General features: G+C 33.6%; 2 protein-coding genes and 1 long non-coding RNA gene across 4 annotated transcripts; 2 read left to right on the forward strand and 1 right to left on the reverse strand.

The window, feature by feature from the left end:
- Positions 2,600-3,521, reverse strand: LOC18590258. Of its 2 annotated transcripts, none has more exons than XR_001928339.1 (2): positions 3,215-3,521; positions 2,600-3,070 (listed from the first exon to the last, which is right to left on the reverse strand). It is a non-coding gene; the product is annotated as an uncharacterized LOC18590258 (long non-coding RNA). The 2 variants fall into 2 exon arrangements; XR_001928340.1 differs by having other exon boundaries at positions 2,600-3,129; positions 3,215-3,498.
- LOC18590259 lies at positions 11,043-11,996 on the forward strand. Its single transcript, XM_018122820.1, has one exon. The coding sequence runs from the start codon at positions 11,043-11,045 to the stop codon at positions 11,994-11,996; it is 954 nt and encodes a 317-aa protein (XP_017978309.1).
- LOC18590261 (NADP-dependent malic enzyme) lies at positions 13,583-19,872 on the forward strand. Its single transcript, XM_007015677.2, has 20 exons — positions 13,583-13,840; positions 14,218-14,501; positions 15,087-15,207; positions 15,326-15,400; positions 15,820-15,971; positions 16,078-16,183; positions 16,278-16,343; positions 16,552-16,647; positions 16,741-16,812; positions 16,925-17,008; positions 17,088-17,186; positions 17,875-17,922; positions 18,031-18,084; positions 18,194-18,292; positions 18,424-18,513; positions 18,606-18,683; positions 18,785-18,859; positions 18,950-19,040; positions 19,271-19,399; positions 19,481-19,872. Exons 1-20 carry the CDS (start codon positions 13,811-13,813, stop codon positions 19,567-19,569), a joined length of 1,938 nt encoding a protein of 645 aa, XP_007015739.1. The 5' UTR covers positions 13,583-13,810; the 3' UTR covers positions 19,570-19,872.

A 20,619-nucleotide genomic window follows, 5' to 3' on the forward strand; every position in this document is an offset into this window, starting at 1 on the left:
CTCGCTCTCACTAGTGATGGGGTTATTATATATGGGGTCGTCACATTGAACATCTTCTACATCAACACCTCAAACAAGTTCCATTTTGCCTTCAACATTATTGCAAATTGGAATGTCACTGTCATAATGCCAGTCATCATCTTCACTGTCATCATGCCATTCATCAGGCCCGTCATCTGAATTGTCATCGAATCTATCTTCATCAACAAGGAACAGATCATCATTTCCTTCATCAAATGCAGTAATATCCTCCAACGTTGCAATGTCATCCTCCAACATCGCAGTGTTGTCCTTTAATGTTGTAGTGTGGTCCTCAAGTGTCGCAGTCTCATTTGAAAATGGTAATACACCCTCTACAGCTTCACCCGATATTTGCATTTGTTGGACAAAAGTAAGTAATTGGTTCAATGCACATGATGATCGGAATTATGTAGCCAACTATTCTGAGAATGTCATGTGTCTACCAAGTTGCACAAACTCTTGTGCATACATCAATTGTCATTGTTGTGGGTTAGGGACCTAATGTTGTGGTATATGTAAAGCATTGTAAATCTCATTTTGATTGAGGTGATTACCATGTTGTATAGCTTTGTCATGTGACATAACATTTGTATGGCATTCTTTAATAGTGATGTACACTGTCGGAACATTCCTTTGTTTTAGCAGAATTAATGCAACATCCTCATCGTTCTTGATAATTGGGCGTGATAGCTCTCTAAGTGTACTGATCAATGCATGTAACTCAATTTCATGAATTTCTGAATTTACCCCAACAACATCTTCAAACAGTTTTATTAATTTCACAAACGACAAATCACTCCTAACCCCCCACATTTGTGACTCACCACCGATGTAAATGCCATTCACCTACTGACCACCATATCTTATCACAAGTCACAAAATTGGAACGCCACTGAAATTTTGAAAACAAAAAATTGTCACTTATTTTACACATTACATGTCGTGTTTTAAAATTTGACAGTCATGTTGTTACACGTCATGTTCAAAAAATGTTACACACCATGCTCAATAAAAATGTTACACGTCATGTACTAACACATGTTAGTTCAATATATTTTTTACATGTTAGTTCAATATATTTTTTACACATCATGTGCATTAAAGATGCATGGCACATAACAACTCTGAGCAATATTCTAATGATTTTGCTACATGTCATGTTTACCACACCTACTGTATAGACAAATTTTACTATAAGCCCTGTACTAAAACATGTAATTTTTTTTCTTTTAATGTATTTTTTACAAGCATGCCATATAACAATTCTGGGCAATGTTTTAATTTATGCAAAAAGTTTCAAAAATTAATGTGTTGCAGCAATAAACCCAATAACATACTTTGATGTCATCTCTGCTCTAGGGTCTGTCTATTGACAACGATATGACCAGATACCGAGAGATAGATCACAGCCTGATGACGATGGTGCTCAATAAAGAGTTGACATAATTGATATAGTTCAGAGAACTAAAAGAGTTAAGCAAACTGAAATAGTTGAGCATTTATTTTCTCTATGGCGGAAAGGAGATATCAGAAGATTAATTAATTTGCCAAGATGTTTTTAAAAGCATTTTGATCTACTCATGTTTATTTTTTGATAAAAATAAATAACTTTATATGGGTGATTATTTTTAAAATTATTTAATGAGGAGTGTTATTCCTCATAATTTTTTCTATATATATTTTGAAGATCATCATCCAGCTTTAAGGAATGAATAACCATTACAAACCGACTCACCCACCAGAATGTAGGGTGGTATACCCAATTTTTCTAGGTAAGCAGCTCACTCCAACATCCCTTAATAACAAACGAGAACCTATCCCAGACCCCTGCATAAAGGCAAAAAATACCAGGGATCCAAATCTTATTTCCACTACTTTTAGCATCATCTTGGGGACCTGTAAACAAAAAGACTTGTACAAAGCTATGCAGAGCAGTATAAACAAAACCCTAACTCAGTGCCTGGACATTCACTGATATCAGCATCCAATTCACAATCAAAAGCATCAAAAAGGGCTCATCTTCACCCAACAGGACCACAAATAGACAGCTCCACAAAGAAAAATAAGAAACCAATAAAAGCTTACTGAAAAACTCTTTAAGGACTACACTTCGTAACCGACTTCTCGCAGCAAGATCTTCGGCTCTTTGGTTAGCCTCCCTCTTATACTAATAAAAACTTTTGGATTGAATAATACCTTCGAGGAACAATGCAGTCTTTAGTCATTTTGTTGGTTTCTTAATCTTGTTCTCTGTTTCACTGCTTGTCTTCCTCAGCTGATGTACCAAAACCACGCAATAAATGCTTCGGAAGACAACTTCTTTTACTCTTTTAAGTTATAAGAAAAAAAGAAACTTGCAAGATAAAGATAGCTAATAATTCACTTTGTTAAAGTTAAACCTTAATAAGGGGTCTACACAGCTGCAAGAAAATAAATTGATTTTTGAAGTTAACTTCATTGATGATGAGGTCACCGTCCAGATAACCCTCCTGAAGAAATTCCTGATGAATCAGGAATGGTATTCAAACTGAGAAAATCAAAACACCCAAAACAGAGGAGCAGAGAATGAATTTGGGAATCGAAAACAAATTGGAGAAAAAAGCCACCTCACTCATTTTCATATTGGTATTTATATGACAGTAACAATCTCTGCCTAGTAAATCGGCTTTGGAGAGTGAAAAGCATAGAGAGAAAAAATAGCTGAGCACAGGATTCCAGACATGGAATTGGAATTCTGTGCTTTACAACGGTTGCTCAATCGGCTAGGAAAGTAAAGGAAACAGACACTCAGACACGTGGCTTTTCAGCCTTACAAAATATAAGCAAAACGACATAAGAAGTGGCGTTTAAGCCAGCAAAAGACATGAAACAAAACGACATGACTCTAGGCGTTTTACTCACTCATTAACTAGAGGGATAAAATGGCACTATACCCTTATTCCCCATCTCTTTCAACGGGATGTTGATTCGCGCCCAAAATCATTCTTCTTCTTCTTCTTCTTCTTTCTTTAACAGCTCGAATCACTGAGTTCTCAACACCTCCTCTAGCCTGAGCAAGACGTTTAATATGAGAAAAAGAAAATGACGGTGTCGTGTGCCTTCTATGCGCTTAAAGAATCAACCAAGCAAAATTAGGAATTAATATATAACTTGGGGCCACACTTGAACCCAAAAGCCTTAAGTTTGCACTCACCACCCTTTACTTTAGTGATTTCCTTTTGGGAACATAGCAAGTCTCCAAGACCGATGTCAGCTTCACTTTAGTAACAGATAGCCCTCTTCCGTTCAGGATAACTCTCATCTTGCTCCAAGTAGCCCTCTTCTCGGTAGTCCTTACCTGTGGCGGCAGGTAGCCCTTTTCATATCTTCTTTGTGACAGAGGAAATAAATTCAACTCAGCCCATAGACTGGGTTGGGACTCGGGATTGCATTTCAGGGTTTTTGGATCGGGACCCAATTTGCCAACCTAAGGATATAAAATGGCAATTTATTCGCATTCCATGCTGCTGTAGATAGTACACACTACATTAATTATTGTACGAGAAGCAAGCGCTTTCGGGTTTGAAGTGATGTTGAGTGGGGCCCAGTTGCGGCATCTCGATGGTACAAATCTGACAGAGCTTCGTGTGTTACAGCACAAAGAAAAAGAAGGGGAGGGTGATATGGGCTGCGGCTATTTCTTTCAACGTCGTGTCGTGGCGTCTTCTGAAAGCTGACACGTGTTGGCTCATCATCCCAAACAAAAGTCTCGCAGTCACGAAGAAGCTGGCCTCCCTGCCCTGTGGCCTCACGGGCTTTTTCTACAAATATTTATTTTAGACAAAGCCAAATATCCTCGAATGTAAGAATGAGCGAAATTAATTTAGATCAATTATTTATTTAAATTAAATATATTTAATAAAATATTTAATTTATTTAATTTATTAAATCAATTGATTCAAAATATTTAGTTTGTTTAGTTTTTTTTATCGATTTTTAATTTTAAAATTTTTAGATTAATCAATTCAAAAAACTAAATTAATTTTTTATATATTTATATATATAGTCATATATATAATATTTTTTATTTATTAAGAAGAATTGATAATAAATTTAATTAATAGTATATTTAAAATATATAAAGATATTATACGTACATATACAAATCATAATCATAGTAATTTAATATTAGTTATATATATTTATTTATTTATAAATTTGTAATAATATAAAATTACAAGTAATATATTTTCAATGATAAAAGTTATATGTTAATATTATAATATATGACAGTAAATATATTACATATTAATATGTTATAATTATTACACCGTAGTAATTTTTCGTAATATAAAATAGTATGAATATATATAATTATATAAATATATTATATATACATATACATAAGCATTATTATAATTTATAATAAACTTTATTTATATGATTAATAATTAACTTTATTAGTTATCACCTTAAATTGTATAACATATTGTTATAATTAGTTATTATTTATACAAACTTTGATATAAAATATTATAATATATAAGTTGTGTCATTAATTTTATATATAATAAAGTATATTATATATATATATATATATATTTAATTTATATATAAGTATTACTAAAACTTATAATAAATATTATTTATATGATTACGCTTAATAAGTTTATTAACTCTCACTTTAGATTTTATAACATATTGTTTATAATTAGTAATTATTTATACAGAATTTGATATAAAACATTATAACATATACGTTATATCATTAATTTCATATATATATATATAATTATGGATGAAATTTATAAGTTTTAATATTATAATTTATAAAAAAAAGTGATAAAATTATAGTCCAGTGGTTCAAAACTGGACCAACCAAACTAATTCTATATTTGGTCGGTTTGGTTTTTCATTATATTTGATCGGTTTTGGTCGGTTTTTTAAAAATGATTGATCTATTTGGTCCTTAAGTATGGTGGACCAAACCACCCAATTCACCCATTTGCACACTCCTATTAATTATCTCACCACCCATCCGGCCAAGCTAAATGAAAGCGGGCAGGCACAATGTCAACTTGATCAATTATTTGGTCATTAAAATGTAAGAGTGCGAGCTTAATTAATATTTGACAGGCAAGTTGGCCTAATTTAATTACGCTTTTGTTTAATCTCAAATATCTAGTCATGAATTACATCATTCCATTGGTTGGTTATTCATCCCAAACGGAAATAAAGAAAAAGGATAAAATAATTAATGATTAGTTCTTCCTTGAAAGCATTAATTGATTATTAGGTTCAAATTTGGTACTAATCTGATTTACTGTCCTCTTTTTTAGATTGATTTAACAATTATTTTACTTTATTCAATAAAGCCAAAGAAGGAATTTAAATCAAATAGACGGAACGATGTACACTAAATCACATTGTTAGGATAATGCAATTTAATTTTATATTTTTGGTGGACAAGAGAGTAGCACCGGTCTAATTGTACGTAGGGTCCTTCTAACATAGCTTTAGATTTGTGGATTAAATTGTCGGCCACGTCCAAGATCGTCTTATCAGCACTTGATAATCCATTATCATTTCTCTTTCAGAAATATGAAGAAAAATAATTGAATTCTAAGTGTCTCTTCTATTGAATGTCATGATAACAACACAGCCTTCCACTATAAAGNTTATATAATAATAATAATAATAATAATAATAATAATAATAATAATAATAATAATAATAATAACCCAATTTAAAATGCCAAATCTTGCTTAAAGATTAGTAACATATTATTTCCTTGCAGGGAAAGATTAAAATGTGGTTCAAGAAATAGCTGGTGAAAAATAATACAAAATGCACGTGATTTGCTAATAAATGAAAACATTATTATCCCAACTTAGAATCTCAATTAAATTCTTACTCCACTCTTATCATTTAAATGAAGTCCAATTGATTACCATAACCCTATTTTATCTAAATGATGTTCAATGCAGTCAAGATTCTATACATATACTAACATGTTCAATCTAATATTCCAGAAGATCAAATGAAGTTCAAAAGGCAAACATAAGAACTAAATCCATGGTAATCATGCACATACTGTTATTTTCTTTCAATTGTTAGAATATTACATAACCAGAGATATCGCTAGCCTCTAATAGTGAATTTGGAAGTTGGAATTTGAATTTAAATCCTTAATCAAATGCTAACAAAAGGAATGTGTTATACAATTAAATTAATTAAAACTTCATTTAGTCCATACTTTTATTAGTTATTTCTTCTTTTTATTTTTTAATATTTTTTTATATTTCTGTTTTTGTAAAAAAATAAAACATAAAAAAATAGAGTTTAAATTACTATAACTTTTACTAAGTTATCTTTTTGGGGTAAAATTAAAAGCAAACGGAAGACAATCAAATAATTACAAACAAATAAGTAGAGGATAGAAGTAATTTTCAATAGAATTATTTATGGATCCATTCAGTCAATAACCTTAATTTTTTGGATTTGTGTTAAATTTGAGATATTATTATATTGATGAAATGTTATGTTTAAAGGATTTTAATTATTACTATATAAAAATACATTTTTATCTTTAAATAATAAATTTAATTAAAATGAGCTTAAATGAGAAAGTCGAATTGAAACTCAAAATCTAAATATTTTTAGAAGTGTCAACTCGGTTGATTCTCTTATTCCAATAACTGCTGGTTACAAATATGTTGACAGAATTTTGCATTTCAAATAGTCACACCAAATTTAACCTCTCAAAAGAGTAACATATTGGGAAGGTTAGACTTGGATTCAAAGAAATATAAGTCCATAAGGGGCAAATCCAGACGTCAACTTTGAATAGGGGTAACTAGAAACAAAAGATTGATTAATTAATGAATTAATTAATTAGAAAGCAGATGTTGATTTTAAAAATCTGATATGACGGGTTTTGTTCAAGGATTTTATGGCCTATAGTTTTGTGTTTCCTTGAAACAAAAGAATACATTGGGCATATACAGCTAACTTGTTTTTATTTAAAGATAAAAATTTTGACTTTGACGTAAAACAGTGAACCCTTCAAATGGTTTTTATTTTAAGCAAAATCTAACAACTAACTTTGAATTCGTACATTGCTTTTGAATTTTGATTTTCTTTTATGAAAAGATACAACGGTGTTCAATTGTTTTTTTTTTTTTCTTTAGCGTAATGCATGCTTTTCTTGTGTGTACATTGCGTGATGTATCTTTTGATTGCACGTACACGTAACAGTAATCAAAATCCCCCCCTTTTTTACTACAATGAAATGGTCATTGTTTTATAGTAAAATCATTTTCAATGAATGAATAAACATTAAGGGATCCTTTCGACTTTCACCAACAAAAAAACAGTATTAATTTCAAGGGTAGTATTTTAATAAAGTTATTCAATGCAATTTGAAATTTGAAATTAAACAATAAAAAAATAAAATTTCTCTAAATTAAAGTTATGAAATTATCTAATCAATCTTATACTTATCATTTTTAGTTTTGTTCTTTAACCGAAATTTAATTTGCAAATTATAGGTTTGAGATCTTTTTCATTAGATAAGTACTTTTATAATTTGTAGATGTCTTATGACTTGTTATTTATAATATTATACTTGTATTGATTTGCCCTTTTTCAAAAAAAAAATCAAATCAAATCTCATCCCTGTAAACTTTTATTAATTGGTTCCCATATGTTAAATATGTTTCACATGTTAATTTTTTTTTCAAAAAAAAAATTAACATTGATTCCCCACCATTAAGAAAAGGGCAAGCTCTTGTTGGTGTATTTTCAAAATAAAAAATTATGTTATATAATGAAAAGCTATCTTAATTCAAAGATTATGTCACATAAAGTGACATAGTATGTCTATTGGATTATAGGCAGGTTTTTATGTAAACGGTTATGTTTCTTAGTAAAATGACATTCAAAAGTTATGAGACAAATTGAAAATATACCATAGCTCAAAAGTTAAATATGAAAAATTATTATTTTAAATTATAAGTTAAAGATTATGTTTTATGAAATGAATAGTTGTCTTTTTATAAGATGATTATTGAAATAATATTTTTATTCAAAAGTTGTATCTGAGAAAATATAAAAATGTCTTTTAGACAAAATAATGTCTTAATGAAAAGGTTGTGTCCTTAAAGAAAAGACATTTGCAAGCTTATATAAAGGGCTTGTTGTTAACCATTTTGACATATCAAATCAAAAACAAAATAAGTGCAGAAATATCAAGAGTAAGATAAGTGTTGTGTTTTATTAACATAAACTCTTAAGTTCCAATCAACTACAAAAGCATTCAAATTTTTTATAATCTACTTATTACAAAAAGAAGGCTTTAAGGTCGAATAATTTTGTAAACCCGAGTGTATTTAACGGTATACTCTCATAAAGTGTAAGTTGAAGTTAAACATTGGTTTCATTATATCTCTAAAACTATTCGTATTTTTTCCCTTTACATACTGAGTGATAGGAACGAAATAAGTCTTAAAGATAACGTTTATTAAAAGGTTCGTTTTAAAGTCAATTTTGTAGGTTCTTGAATTCCATCTAAACTCCATTGGCACCAACAACCCTCTCATTCTCCTGTTTAGAAATCATTTCATGTTTGGAGGGAGCGAAAAAAAGAACAACGTTTTTAAGTGCTCCTCTAGAACAAAAATAATTCATTAATTAAAATTTTCATGTCCCTTTCTTGGTTATCAGATCGAAAAAGAATAAAGGATGGAAAGAGACTGGGACACTGACTACATTATTATTTAGGAGGTAACTTATTTATTGCATAACTCTAGAGTCTAGACCCAAATTTGTTTGCTAATTTAATGATTTTATCAATCGAATGTATATATATATAGACATCAATTGAGGATCAACATGGGATTTAAGACATGTACAACAACTGGTTTGTGGTGGTGCTTTTGTCTTAAAAGAATCTACTTTCCAACTACCATTGCAATTGCCACATGGCTTTGCCATGCCCACCTACCCATCCCCAGCCAACTACTGAGTCTAAAATGATGATTAGCTCAGATGATATTAAGAATGAGAAAATCCATATCTCTAAGTGAATTAAGCTTTGTAATAATTGAAAAAAATAAGAAAGCACGTGGGATCATGTTGCGATTCGCCAATGAATGAACCAAATTGGGTTAAATCCAGTTGCTATTATTAAAATTCCGAAAGGAATGAGGCAAAGGAAAGCATATGCCGATGTCAACGTGCAGGAGAAGCCAGATATGCAAGTATACTCCGGTAGATAGCTATCAGCCACATCATCAAAAAGGAGCCCTATCTTTTAGGAAAATGACAGGCACATCAGTGACCAAAAATGGTGGACATGTTACTGATTCGCACGGTTGGCTTCCTTTGTGGATTACTTCATCATTAACCAAAGGGAAGGGAGGATCTCACAATGTCTGCTCCCCTAAAACTCCCCCACACATTACTTGTCCTCATGCTTACCATCAAAATCTTCACACACATTTATATGCTTATTTTTGTCCTACAATGAACAAGTTTAATCCTTCTCATTCTCAATTGTTGGATTGATATTGTAAAATTTATCTATTTATGGCTTTTTAACTAATTATGTAAGAATTTCAGACACTAATCTTCGAAAATTATGCAAGAATTTGGATTCAACTAATAATGTGTGAGGTTAAGAAAACAAGACTACATGAATGGACAAAGCTTATTATCTGTAGCGAATTGGCAATTGCATTACAAGTTAGATGTAAACGCAGACTTATCATATGTCTGTTTAATTTCATATAAAAAAATGATTTTAAAGATATTGTAACATCTTATCAAATATTTAGTTCAAAGAATAATGTATAATTTTTATATAATTCTTGTCTTGTTTAAACTCAAGTTCATTGAATTGTGGGCTTTATTTTTCATTAGAGTCATTAAATGAAAGAGTCCGTTGTAATCGGCAAAAGCAACAAAAGGAAAAAAAAAAAGCGTTGGAGGTTAATACAAAGTACAGAAAAAAATTTTATTTGAATGGTATGAACTTGCCTATGGATAAAAAATAAATTTTGAGAAATTTATGGTCTTATTTAGCAAAAATATAAGTGTCTTGGATATTGAGTCAATTTGTCAAAATCTGGGTGTGCAAAGAGATCAATGGGGTGGGAAGTATCTTGGGATATCCCAAATTGGAGGATGATCGAAAAGATAGATATATATATATTATAATTGATAGAGAGAAGATTCGATCTCTACTTTTTCGGTAGAGGGATTATATACCAACCAATAAGATAAATACTCGGATGCAAGATAGATATTTAGTTATGTTAAGGAGAAAGTATTGAAAAGGCTTCCTAATTGGAAAAATAAGTTGCTTTCTATAATTGGCAGAAAAATTCTAATTAAAGCTATAGTGCAAGCGGTTCCCATTTTTGTGATGAGTTGCTTCAAGTTATCAAAAAACTTATGTCGAGAAATTGATTCTGCTATAGCTAGATTCTGGGGGGACGGAATGATAAAGATTCCAAGATACATTGGAAAAGTTGGAAGACAATGTGTGATTCGAATCATACTGGAGGAATGGGCTTTAAGGATATTAGGAAGTTTAATCTAGCTATGTTGGCAAAACAAAGCTGGAGGCTGCAGATGGAGAAGTCGACAATTGCATTTAAAGTACTTAAGACTCGTTATTTTGCTGGAGTGAGTTTCTTAGAAGCACTTATGGGTTCTAGTCTTGAGTTATTTGTGGCGTAGTATTAGAGAAAGTCAGAGTCTACTTCATAGTGAAATTATACGGAGGGTTGGTAATGGGGATAATATTTTGGTCAAACAGGATAATTAGATCCCATACAATACCCCGAAACCCAGTTATTTCTTATGATGTAAGTGTGACCGATGTGATAAAAGTAAGTGAGTTTATCTTATCGAACCAGATATTATGGGATGGATGAAAGTACGAGTTTGTTTCCCACCGTATGAAAGCAACTTAATATTATCGATACCGTTGAGCATAAGAAGCCCAATGGATCGCTTGATGTGGTTTAATGGTAAAGATGGTGACTATATGGTTACATTGGGATACAGATTTATGTGCTACAATAGATGGTGTAAACATGCCAAGTAGGTCTGGCAATGACTTTTTGAGTTGGAGAAAGCTTTGGAGCCTAACACTGCCACGAAAAATAATTATTTTCATATGGAGGGTGCTAAATGGTTGTCTTCCCACAAGAGAGGCTTTGATTCGACGTCGCATTAATATTGATATAGGTTGCCCATTATGTGATGCTCAACCAGAACCAGACTTCCATATCCTATGCGGTTGTCTCTTTGCCAGAGTAGTTTGGCTAGTTTCTAAATGGGCGTTCAGGAATATTGCTCAAGATTTTTCTTCTCTAGGTGCATGGATCATGGCACTTCTTCAACATGTTGATAAGGCTGATGTTGAGGAAATTTTATCTATTATGTGGGCGCGATGGAAATCAAGAAATGCAGCTATTTTCAAACATGAGAAAAAGGCCCCTCGGGAGGTTGTCGAGTTGGGCACTGACATGTGCTTCCAATATCAACAAGCAATGGGTGGAGGAAGGCCGAATCTATTGACAACTGCACCTGATGCAAAACGGTGGAGACTAACTGTGGGAATAAAATTGAAGTGTGATGCATCTATTTATAAGTTGGACGGCGCAAGGTGGGCGGGTGCCGGTTTTATCCTTAGAAATTCAAATGGTGATTTTTTGTTAGCGGGTGGGGTAAAATTTGATTATCTTTCAAATGTGGCGATGGCTGAATTGAAATCCTTATTGTGGGCCCTCTTGATATGTAGCAAAGAATATGTGTTGGTGACTCAAATTGAAATTGATTGCAAGCAGGTGGTGAATTGGATTAAAAGCAAACAATTCAATGGTGAAATGGGTCACGTTATTGAGGATTGTTGCATGGTGATGAATCCAATTAATTGTTCCTCTATTGAGCATTGCAAACGGGGAGGAAAATGGGATGGCTCATAAAATTGCTAGATAAGTTCAGGTTTTGGATATGAAACAGGTGTTGTGGAGGGATTTAAACGCCTTTCCTATTAAGGCCTAAAGTGTTTTTTGGAACGATGATATTACTTAGATGATAATTAGATTGGTATGTTAGAAGGATACTCTTTATTTTTTTTTTTTCATGAGTTTTATTTCATTGGGTTTTCACATGATAAGGTTTTAACAAGGTTTTTTTTTATGTTATAAAATTACAATGTGAAGGCTTATTATTGTATCCTGTGATGAGTTTTTATATTGTAATTAGTTTGATGGTTATTAATGAAAGAAATTCACTTTTTATAAAAAAATACAAAAAAAAAAATCCTTTATCTTTTAGTAAAGTTGATTTTCTGTCATAAAATTTGTTAATAAAGAATTTAATTGAGCGAAATTTCTAAATTGCCCTCCAGTTAAAAGATTCATCCATCCGGACGGCGGATGTCAACCTCACTGGAAACAGCCGAGACTCGTCCGTCAGTTGGAAAAAGGAAAAAAGAAAGAAAGAAAATTCAGAAAACTATTTGGCTTTTTTTCTAAAAAAAAAAAACACACACACGCACAAGAAAAAGAAAGGAAAAGGCCAACAATCTTGGAATTGACATGAACAAATGTCACACAAAATTCCATGAAGAAGACGTCCCCATTCTCTTAGCCATGGAAATGAATCTGCTGATGGAGAGTTTTTATGTTTCAACATTCACAACCAGACAAATCCCACTACAAATCTCCATGATTTCTTGATCAAACGGCTGCACAATAGAAAATTTTAAAAAAAAATTTGGAAAAATGGTTTAAACTAGTATATTCCGAATCAGGTTCTCATTACTTTTATCTTTAATGATTATTATTTTTTACAAGTGATATTAGATTATATGATAATATTTTCATCAAAGTATTGAAATTAATTACTCAACTACTATATTTGATGTAAACATATACTTGTTTAAACAACTGTTTAATAAAATTCAATTAATAATTAAGAAAGACAATAAACTGGTTGAGGGTTAAGTGGACCAAACTCTTAATTTTTTTTTTGGTTGTCATAGCACTACCCAACGCAGAAGAAGAGGCCACCTACAGAATTTTAAATGAGCTAATCCTACACCATAAGCCACGTTCTGATGACAACCAAAACCAGTTTCTCTCTGCTCACAGGTCAAGTATCATCTACTCATCTGCTAGACCAAGCAGGTCCAAACCAAATCCAACCCTTGGATCCCCTCTTAACCCCACAGGGTATATCCTTGTCCTATCACAAAAAGAAAGAAAAAAGAATTATAAATACAGTTTTCTCCCAACCTCCCCATCCTAGAAAGATCAGATGACGACCACAAAACCAAACTGAAACACCCACAGGACAAATCCCCCCACTCAACCGAACTTGGAAGAGGGAGGGACCACCACAGTTTGTAGGTCCCACATGGGGTTTGGTGGCACTTTTGAAATAAAAAGGACAAATCAGTAACCCACATGTCATTTAACAAGGGAAGTAGAGAGGGAAAAACCGGACACGTTTTTTAGGCCTCCTTCTCTGCCATTTCCTCCTTTCTTTCCTCTCTGCGTTGCTTGTGCTCTCTCTCTCTCTCTGTCTCTCTTACACATAAAATCAGCGGGTAGAGAGAGAAGAGAGCAAAGCAAGCCTAGCTTTATAATTGTATACTATATAAGAACACCTCAGCAGAGACTCTTTCTTTTCTTTCTTTGCTTTCTTTGCTCATTCTTTAGGGAAAGAGAGAGATTCGAAGGGTGCACGAAAATAGCTGAAGACTTTCGTCTTTCCACATATTTCTTTCACAATGATCTCCTTGCATAAAAGCTGTTTTCTGGTAATTTAAAATCAACCCATTTCTTATTTTAACAATTTCTTGAACACCCATTTCATAGAATTTAATTCTAAAGCCTGAAAATTAAATCTCTTTTACATGTTTGTTCTAATCTATTTCACATTGAAAATCTCAAGTTTTTTTTTTTTATTTCAAGGTCTTTTCTTTCTAGCTCTTTTACATTCCAAAACAAAAAATCATGAAAGCCTTACCTCTATTTTTCCTCTCTTGTTTATGCAAATTTTGTTGCAATTTTCCACATCTAAGTCTCTTTACAACATTAAAGATCTCAAGATTTGTTACAAACAGTAATAAGAAAAAGTCTCTTTTGTTTCCAATTGTATTTTATTTTAAATTTTGTTATCATCTTGTTGAAACAGAACAACACTGGCATTTCTGGGTCGTCAAGCCCTTTCTCTTACAAGCTGAAGAAGCTGCCACCAGCTTCACTCAAAGTGGCAGCATTAGGCCCTAACAGGGATAGAAACAACAGCGTTGTAATTGAGAACAGCAACACGTTGAAAGAAATAAGAGAAGAAGGCACTTCTTCTGTTGCTGACGTGAACTCCAATTCCACCGTTACCGGCGGAGATCGTGACGTCTACTATGATGACGCCGCCACCGAGGATCAGCTTGTCACCCCTTGGTCTATCTCTGTTGCCAGGTAAGATTCTATTATTTATCCTTTGTAATAACTGTTTTTCTGTAATTTTGGGGTTTGTTTTTGCTATTATTTTATTGTGTTATGAGATTAATAATTTTTGCTGGTTATGTCATGATAGTTTGAGATTTTTATCCGTGTTTTTGAGATCTAGTATCATTGTTTTTGTATAATTTTCAAATGAAAAGATGTTCTTTTATGTGTTGGGTCTTATTTCATTTTTTGGTTTCTCTGGCTGACGCTTTTCCCATTTTTTTTCTTTATTCTTGTTTGTGTTTTAAGTTTATGGTTTTGCTTTTGATGTCCTTGATGTAGAGTATGTGTTTTGTATTGGATGCTAGATCTTGATGTTCTGGTCAATAGTAATATATTCCCAGGCTAATACAGATCTTTGCTTTGTTGTTGAAATTTTGTAGTTCACAAATTAGAAAAAATAGACTTTTATATTGCTTTTCTTTCTTCCCCCGCCACCACCTTTGTCTTTGTGTCAGTCTTTGGGATGATTGAGGTTCCTTTGATACTAAAAGGCATGATGCGTTCGATGCACAACTCTGATATCAAGTCCTAACTCTTCTTCATCTGCTGCAGTGGGTATTCTTTGTTGCGAGATCCTCACCACAACAAAGGGCTTGCCTTCACTGAGAAGGAGAGAGATGCTCATTATTTGCGTGGTCTTCTTCCCCCAACTGTTATTTCTCAAGAGCTCCAGGTTATCTACCCTGTTTGAGTGCTTTTACATTTCACCATTATTGGATTTGTTCTGTTTAAATTTTGTTGATTTTCCAGATTTGTGTAATATTTTAATGAACTTTACCACTACTCACCAGGTGAAGAAAATGATGCGAAGTATCCGCCAATATCAAGTTCCTCTGCAGAAGTACATGGCCATGATGGATTTGCAGGTATTGATTCACTCTGTCACATTTGTTTTTGCTTGTAGAGTCATAGGTCTTTTGGCTGGAATTATTGCTGCATGTTTCTTAATGGTCAAATATGGAGTTTTGCCCAGTTGTATGATTTCTTGCACTTTAGTTTATCATGTGAGTGATATGTTTTAATTTTAATAGCTTGGTTCAAAATTTTTTTTTTCCTATTGATGTGAAAATGATGTGCATCTGTATTAATGGTTTTTATTCTATATTTAATTGCAAAATCTTTACTTCCTTCTGTCACAATTAGCTCCTCCTATTCTTATTCTGTTTTAAATATTTGTACAAATTCTTACGCTGTATATTGTACTCAGAAAGCAATAATACTTGGTGCTTTAATTAATTGCCATGAAAGACTTTAACAGTTTTGAGTTGATTCTTCTGGTTTTCAGGAGACAAATGAAAGGCTGTTCTACAAACTTCTTATTGACAATGTTGAGGAGTTACTGCCTGTTGTCTACACTCCAACTGTTGGCGAAGCTTGCCAGAAATATGGGAGCATCTTCAGGCGCCCTCAGGGTCTTTTTATCAGTTTGAAAGAAAAGTTTGTTCCTTATATCAGAACTGGTTCCTCAGATTATAATTGATATGGAACTCTTGAATTCGTGCTTCTTTCTCTTTTTGTTTACTTTGATGCATACCCTATGTAGGGGGAAGATACATGAAGTTCTGAGAAATTGGCCTCAGAAGAATATTCAAGTCATTGTTGTCACTGATGGGGAAAGGATTCTGGGTCTTGGGGACCTTGGATGTCAGGTATAAGCACTTGGAGACATCTGCTGATAACTGCTTCTCTCTATCTGTCTCTCTCATGTGTTTTTGATTTGTTAATGATAACTTATGTCCTCAGGGAATGGGAATTCCTATAGGGAAGCTTTCTTTATATACAGCACTAGGAGGGGTTCGTCCTTCAGCTGTAAGTATCCTTAATGATCAGTTATAATGTAGTTATTACCACCCATTGTTTGCTTTATCAGTAAGAACTACTGGCAGTCCATTGCATATTGCTTACATCAAGGAGGTTATGAATCCAGCAAAGCTTCACAATTAACTATATCTTACTGTTAACAATGTTACTCTATTGCATCTCATGTTATGGCTGATATATTAGCTGCCATTTGCAGTGCTTGCCTGTAACCATTGATGTTGGTACAAACAATGAGCAATTGTTGAATGATGAGTTTTATATAGGACTTAGGCAAAGGAGAGCTACTGGGCAGGTACATAATCTTAGAGTAAACCTGCTTAGTTTTAGTTATGGATTTGGTCAAAATTATGTCATACTAAAGTGGCTTTGCTCTTCTTGTCTCTAGGAATATGCTGAACTTATGCATGAATTCATGACTGCAGTCAAGCAGACCTATGGAGAGAAAGTTCTCATCCAGGTAGTGAACTCAGGCGAAGACCTCTATGAAATATTGGCTGGATTATACGATTTTAATGTTTGTTTATATGTTAAGTTTATGTTTTCTGAATACTCTTCAAATATTTTTGCAGTTTGAAGATTTTGCGAACCACAATGCTTTCGATTTGCTTGCTAAATATGGCACAACTCATCTGGTTTTCAATGATGATATTCAGGTTATTCTTTGAGCTTTATTTTCTTGAATCAATTGGGCTTAAACATCTCGCTTATGATTTGGAAAATACTTTTTTGCAGGGAACAGCGTCTGTGGTCCTTGCAGGGCTTGTTGCTGCACTGAAAGTAGTAGGTGGAACTTTGGCTGACCATAGATTCTTATTCCTTGGTGCTGGAGAGGTGAGTTGCTCGAAAATTTGTTGAAAGTTCTTGGTTCATTCTAAAGAGGGGACAATCAAGAAAATCTTAAATTAACTAAGTGGAATAAAAGAGAGTTCGACAAGGTTTCCTCCTGCAAGACCCATTCTTTTGTTGACAATGAGTATAGCTCCGAGAAGGGTGGACAACATAAGTTAATTGGATGAAAATATCCTCTTAAACGGAAAGTAATGTTAAAAGGTTAAGTTAACAGTTCAGAGATATTCTCTCCTATAATTTCACTTCTTACACACTTATTAATTTACTTGAAGGGTGCAGGGGTTTGGAGAGAAAACACTTTTTAACTATTTCAATTTTGTTTGTAATAGCTCAATCATATTCCCTGCGTCCTGAAGAAACAAGAAACAACAACTCTATTATTGTAAAATTATCCTCTTTCTTCTTTCATATTCAAACAGTTGAAGGAGAGCTAGATCTGTCAAATCCTCTTGCTTTACGACTATTGCAACTTTCATTGAAAGGTTAACATATTTAAGTCTCTACTCAAAGATGATTCGTATCACAGTATATATTGGGAAATTACGGTCTGTGGGAGTTCTAGTTTCCGTTTTAGTGCTCTTCTCACTGGCTTCTCTCATGCTTTATTTTTTGCTAGTCTATGCACTGCCATTTTATTGCTGTGTCTGATTTTTTGTTTGGTGATCTACAGGCTGGCACTGGCATAGCAGAACTCATAGCCCTTGAAATTTCAAAACAGGTTATACTTGTGGCATTAATGATCACAGTTTTTATAATATGTTTTAAAGAAGCCTTATGTAAATTACATCATGGTGCCATTGGAAATAATACTTGATTATACATGCAGACAAATATGCCACTAGATGAGGCTCGGAAGAAGATTTGGCTTGTGGACTCCAAGGTAGTACAAATCTGATCAAACTCTTTGGTACAAAGCAGATTGTTCTTCATTTCCCCCCTTGCTTTTTTTCCAGTGATTAAATGTTGCATCCATTTTCTTCTTTTTGCAGGGATTGATTGTTAAATCTCGCATTGACTCTCTTCAGCATTTCAAGAAGCCCTGGGCCCACGATCATGAACCCATCAAGAAACTTGTGGATGCTGTTAATGTGTGAAATCTCTCTCCCATTTCTCTCTCTTTTCTCACTCCCCAACCCCTCCCACCCACACCAAAAGAAAAGTAAATAACTATGTGAAAAAGGGTTCTTAGACTCTCCAATTCTTTGTCTTACTTTGACAGGGAATCAAGCCAACAGTGTTGATTGGAACATCAGGAGTAGGAAGGACATTTACTAAAGAAGTTGTTGAGTCTATGGCTGCCTTGAACGATGTACTGTATCTCTCTATAAATTTTCTTTATAAATAAATGAAACAATTAAGCTAAAGCCTAAACTTATCCCTTGTCTATGTGGCTGCACGCAGAAACCTATTATTTTCTCTCTTTCTAATCCAACTTCACAATCTGAATGTACTGCTGAAGAAGCTTATACATGGAGTCAGGTAATTCAGTCATGCAGCTTGTATATCTCATTTGTTAAGATTTATCATATTATCTAGTTCAGCCTTTCTGAAGCCTTTAAAATGAACCTGTTCACTTGCAGGGTCGTGCCATTTTTGCTAGTGGAAGTCCATTTGACCCTGTTGAATACGAGGGAAGACTTTTTGTGCCTGGGCAGGTTATACTTGTACCTAAAGTGGTTTTAACTCCCTCTTTGGTTAAGTTTTGCGCAGAGGGTTGATTAGAGTATTATATTTTTGTCCTCCAGGCAAATAATGCATACATCTTCCCTGGCTTTGGTCTGGGTTTAATTATGTCTGGTGCAATCCGTGTTCATGATGACATGCTTCTGGCAGCCTGTAAGTGTATATTTGACATTTAATAGTTGCTTTAGAAGTTTAGATTGATAGGAATGTAGGATGCTTTTGAAAACTGACTTATAAATTTGATCCCTGACCTTTTGACCCCATCCAAAAATTGTCTTGTTTTCAGTGGTTTTAAGGTAGTATTTGTTATCCGAAAAAAACAACGATAGTATTGCTAGGTTCTTTTGCAAGTTGTTAAACCTTTGCTTTATTTCTGGGTATAGCGGAGGCTTTGGCAGCACAGGTGACACCGGAGAACTTTGACAAGGGACTTATTTACCCACCATTCAAAAATATCAGAAAGATTTCGGCCCATATTGCTGCCAATGTAGCGGCTAAAGCATATGAACTTGGTAAATTTCTTTCTCGTGTATAGTACGTAGATGCAACTCCACTTTATTCAATCTTAATATAATTATCCGATTGTTTCATAGGTTTGGCTACACGCATGCCTCAGCCTAAGGATCTTGTGAAGTATGCGGAAAGCTGCATGTACAGCCCTGGCTACCGAAGCTACCGGTGAATTAGCGAGATTGCCTCTGCTTTGGATGTCTTAAACAGAAAATCCGTTTTAATTATTTCTTGTAGTCTTTATTTAATTTTATTTTTTTTCATTTCTTTCTCATTTTTTAAGTTTTGTTCCTTCCCTTTTCTTCTTTCCTGCCCTGCTAGTTACTTGGTGGGTAAGAAGATGCATGGTGGGTGATGGTAGTTAAGATAAATGAAGTCAAATATAGCAGGGAAAATGTTGTTCTGGACTTGGAAAAGTTTCACATGAAGTAGAAATTTCCAAAGTGTCAAAGATGGTCTACTTTTGTAAGGTCTTCATCTCTCTCGCACTGGTCAAAGTTTGAATTTCAACTCTTTCAACTTTCAACGCAAACTATGACCTGGTAAACCAAACTAAAATCGACCTGTGGGCTCGCTTGGGCTTAGGTAAGAGGTCTGGGGCAATGTGGACTTTGGTAGCCCGCTGGTTAGGCCGAAACATTGTCGGTAAAAATAATGCCTTAAGAAGTGCTGAATACTTCTTAGCTGCAAATTTTTGTAGCACAATCCCAACAAATGATAGTTGGTTTCTCAAATTTTAATAATAATAAAAAGGGTAAAGAGAGGTCTCCTCGCTTGATCTTGTCCGAAGGTATAAAAACAGAAGCGAACACGAGAAGGGATTTACTGAAGAACGTGAGAAAGAAAGATTCTGACACAGACTGATGTTTTCAGTTTCACTTCATGTCAATCCAAAACCTCAAGTTGGATTAGCTGTGGGCCGTGCAGCTGATGTAGATATATTAATATTGGAGTTTAGCTGTATCGATCGAACTGATTTGGACCTTTGGATGGGCTCATCATCTAGCATCTTCTTTCTCTCTCACGCCCACCCCTGAATATATATGTGCATATATGTTTGTTGTCTAATTTGGCATCCAAAATGGGTGCTTTCCTTCCTCTCAATGATTTGGTGAAAAGGGTAAAAAAGAAAAGGAAAAAGGAAAAGGTTGAGAGAGTTGTGGCATCCTTATATCCTAAATCTTTAGTCACATCTCTCCTGCTAAGTGGAAAATTCTTGGTT

The sequence above is a fragment of the Theobroma cacao genome, chromosome 6 (assembly GCF_000208745.1).
Source record: "Theobroma cacao cultivar B97-61/B2 chromosome 6, Criollo_cocoa_genome_V2, whole genome shotgun sequence".
Lineage (NCBI taxonomy): Eukaryota > Viridiplantae > Streptophyta > Magnoliopsida > Malvales > Malvaceae > Theobroma > Theobroma cacao.

Coding starts and splice junctions, on each gene's coding strand:
- LOC18590259 (XM_018122820.1), top strand. CDS start 11,043: ATGGTGACTATATGGTTACATTGGGATACAGATTTATGTGCTACAATA.
- LOC18590261 (XM_007015677.2), top strand. CDS start 13,811: ATGATCTCCTTGCATAAAAGCTGTTTTCTG. Junction 18,085..18,193: donor TTTGGCTTGTGGACTCCAAG/GTAGTACAAATC, acceptor TTCTTTTTGCAG/GGATTGATTGTTAAATCTCG. Junction 19,400..19,480: donor GGCTAAAGCATATGAACTTG/GTAAATTTCTTT, acceptor ATTGTTTCATAG/GTTTGGCTACACGCATGCCT.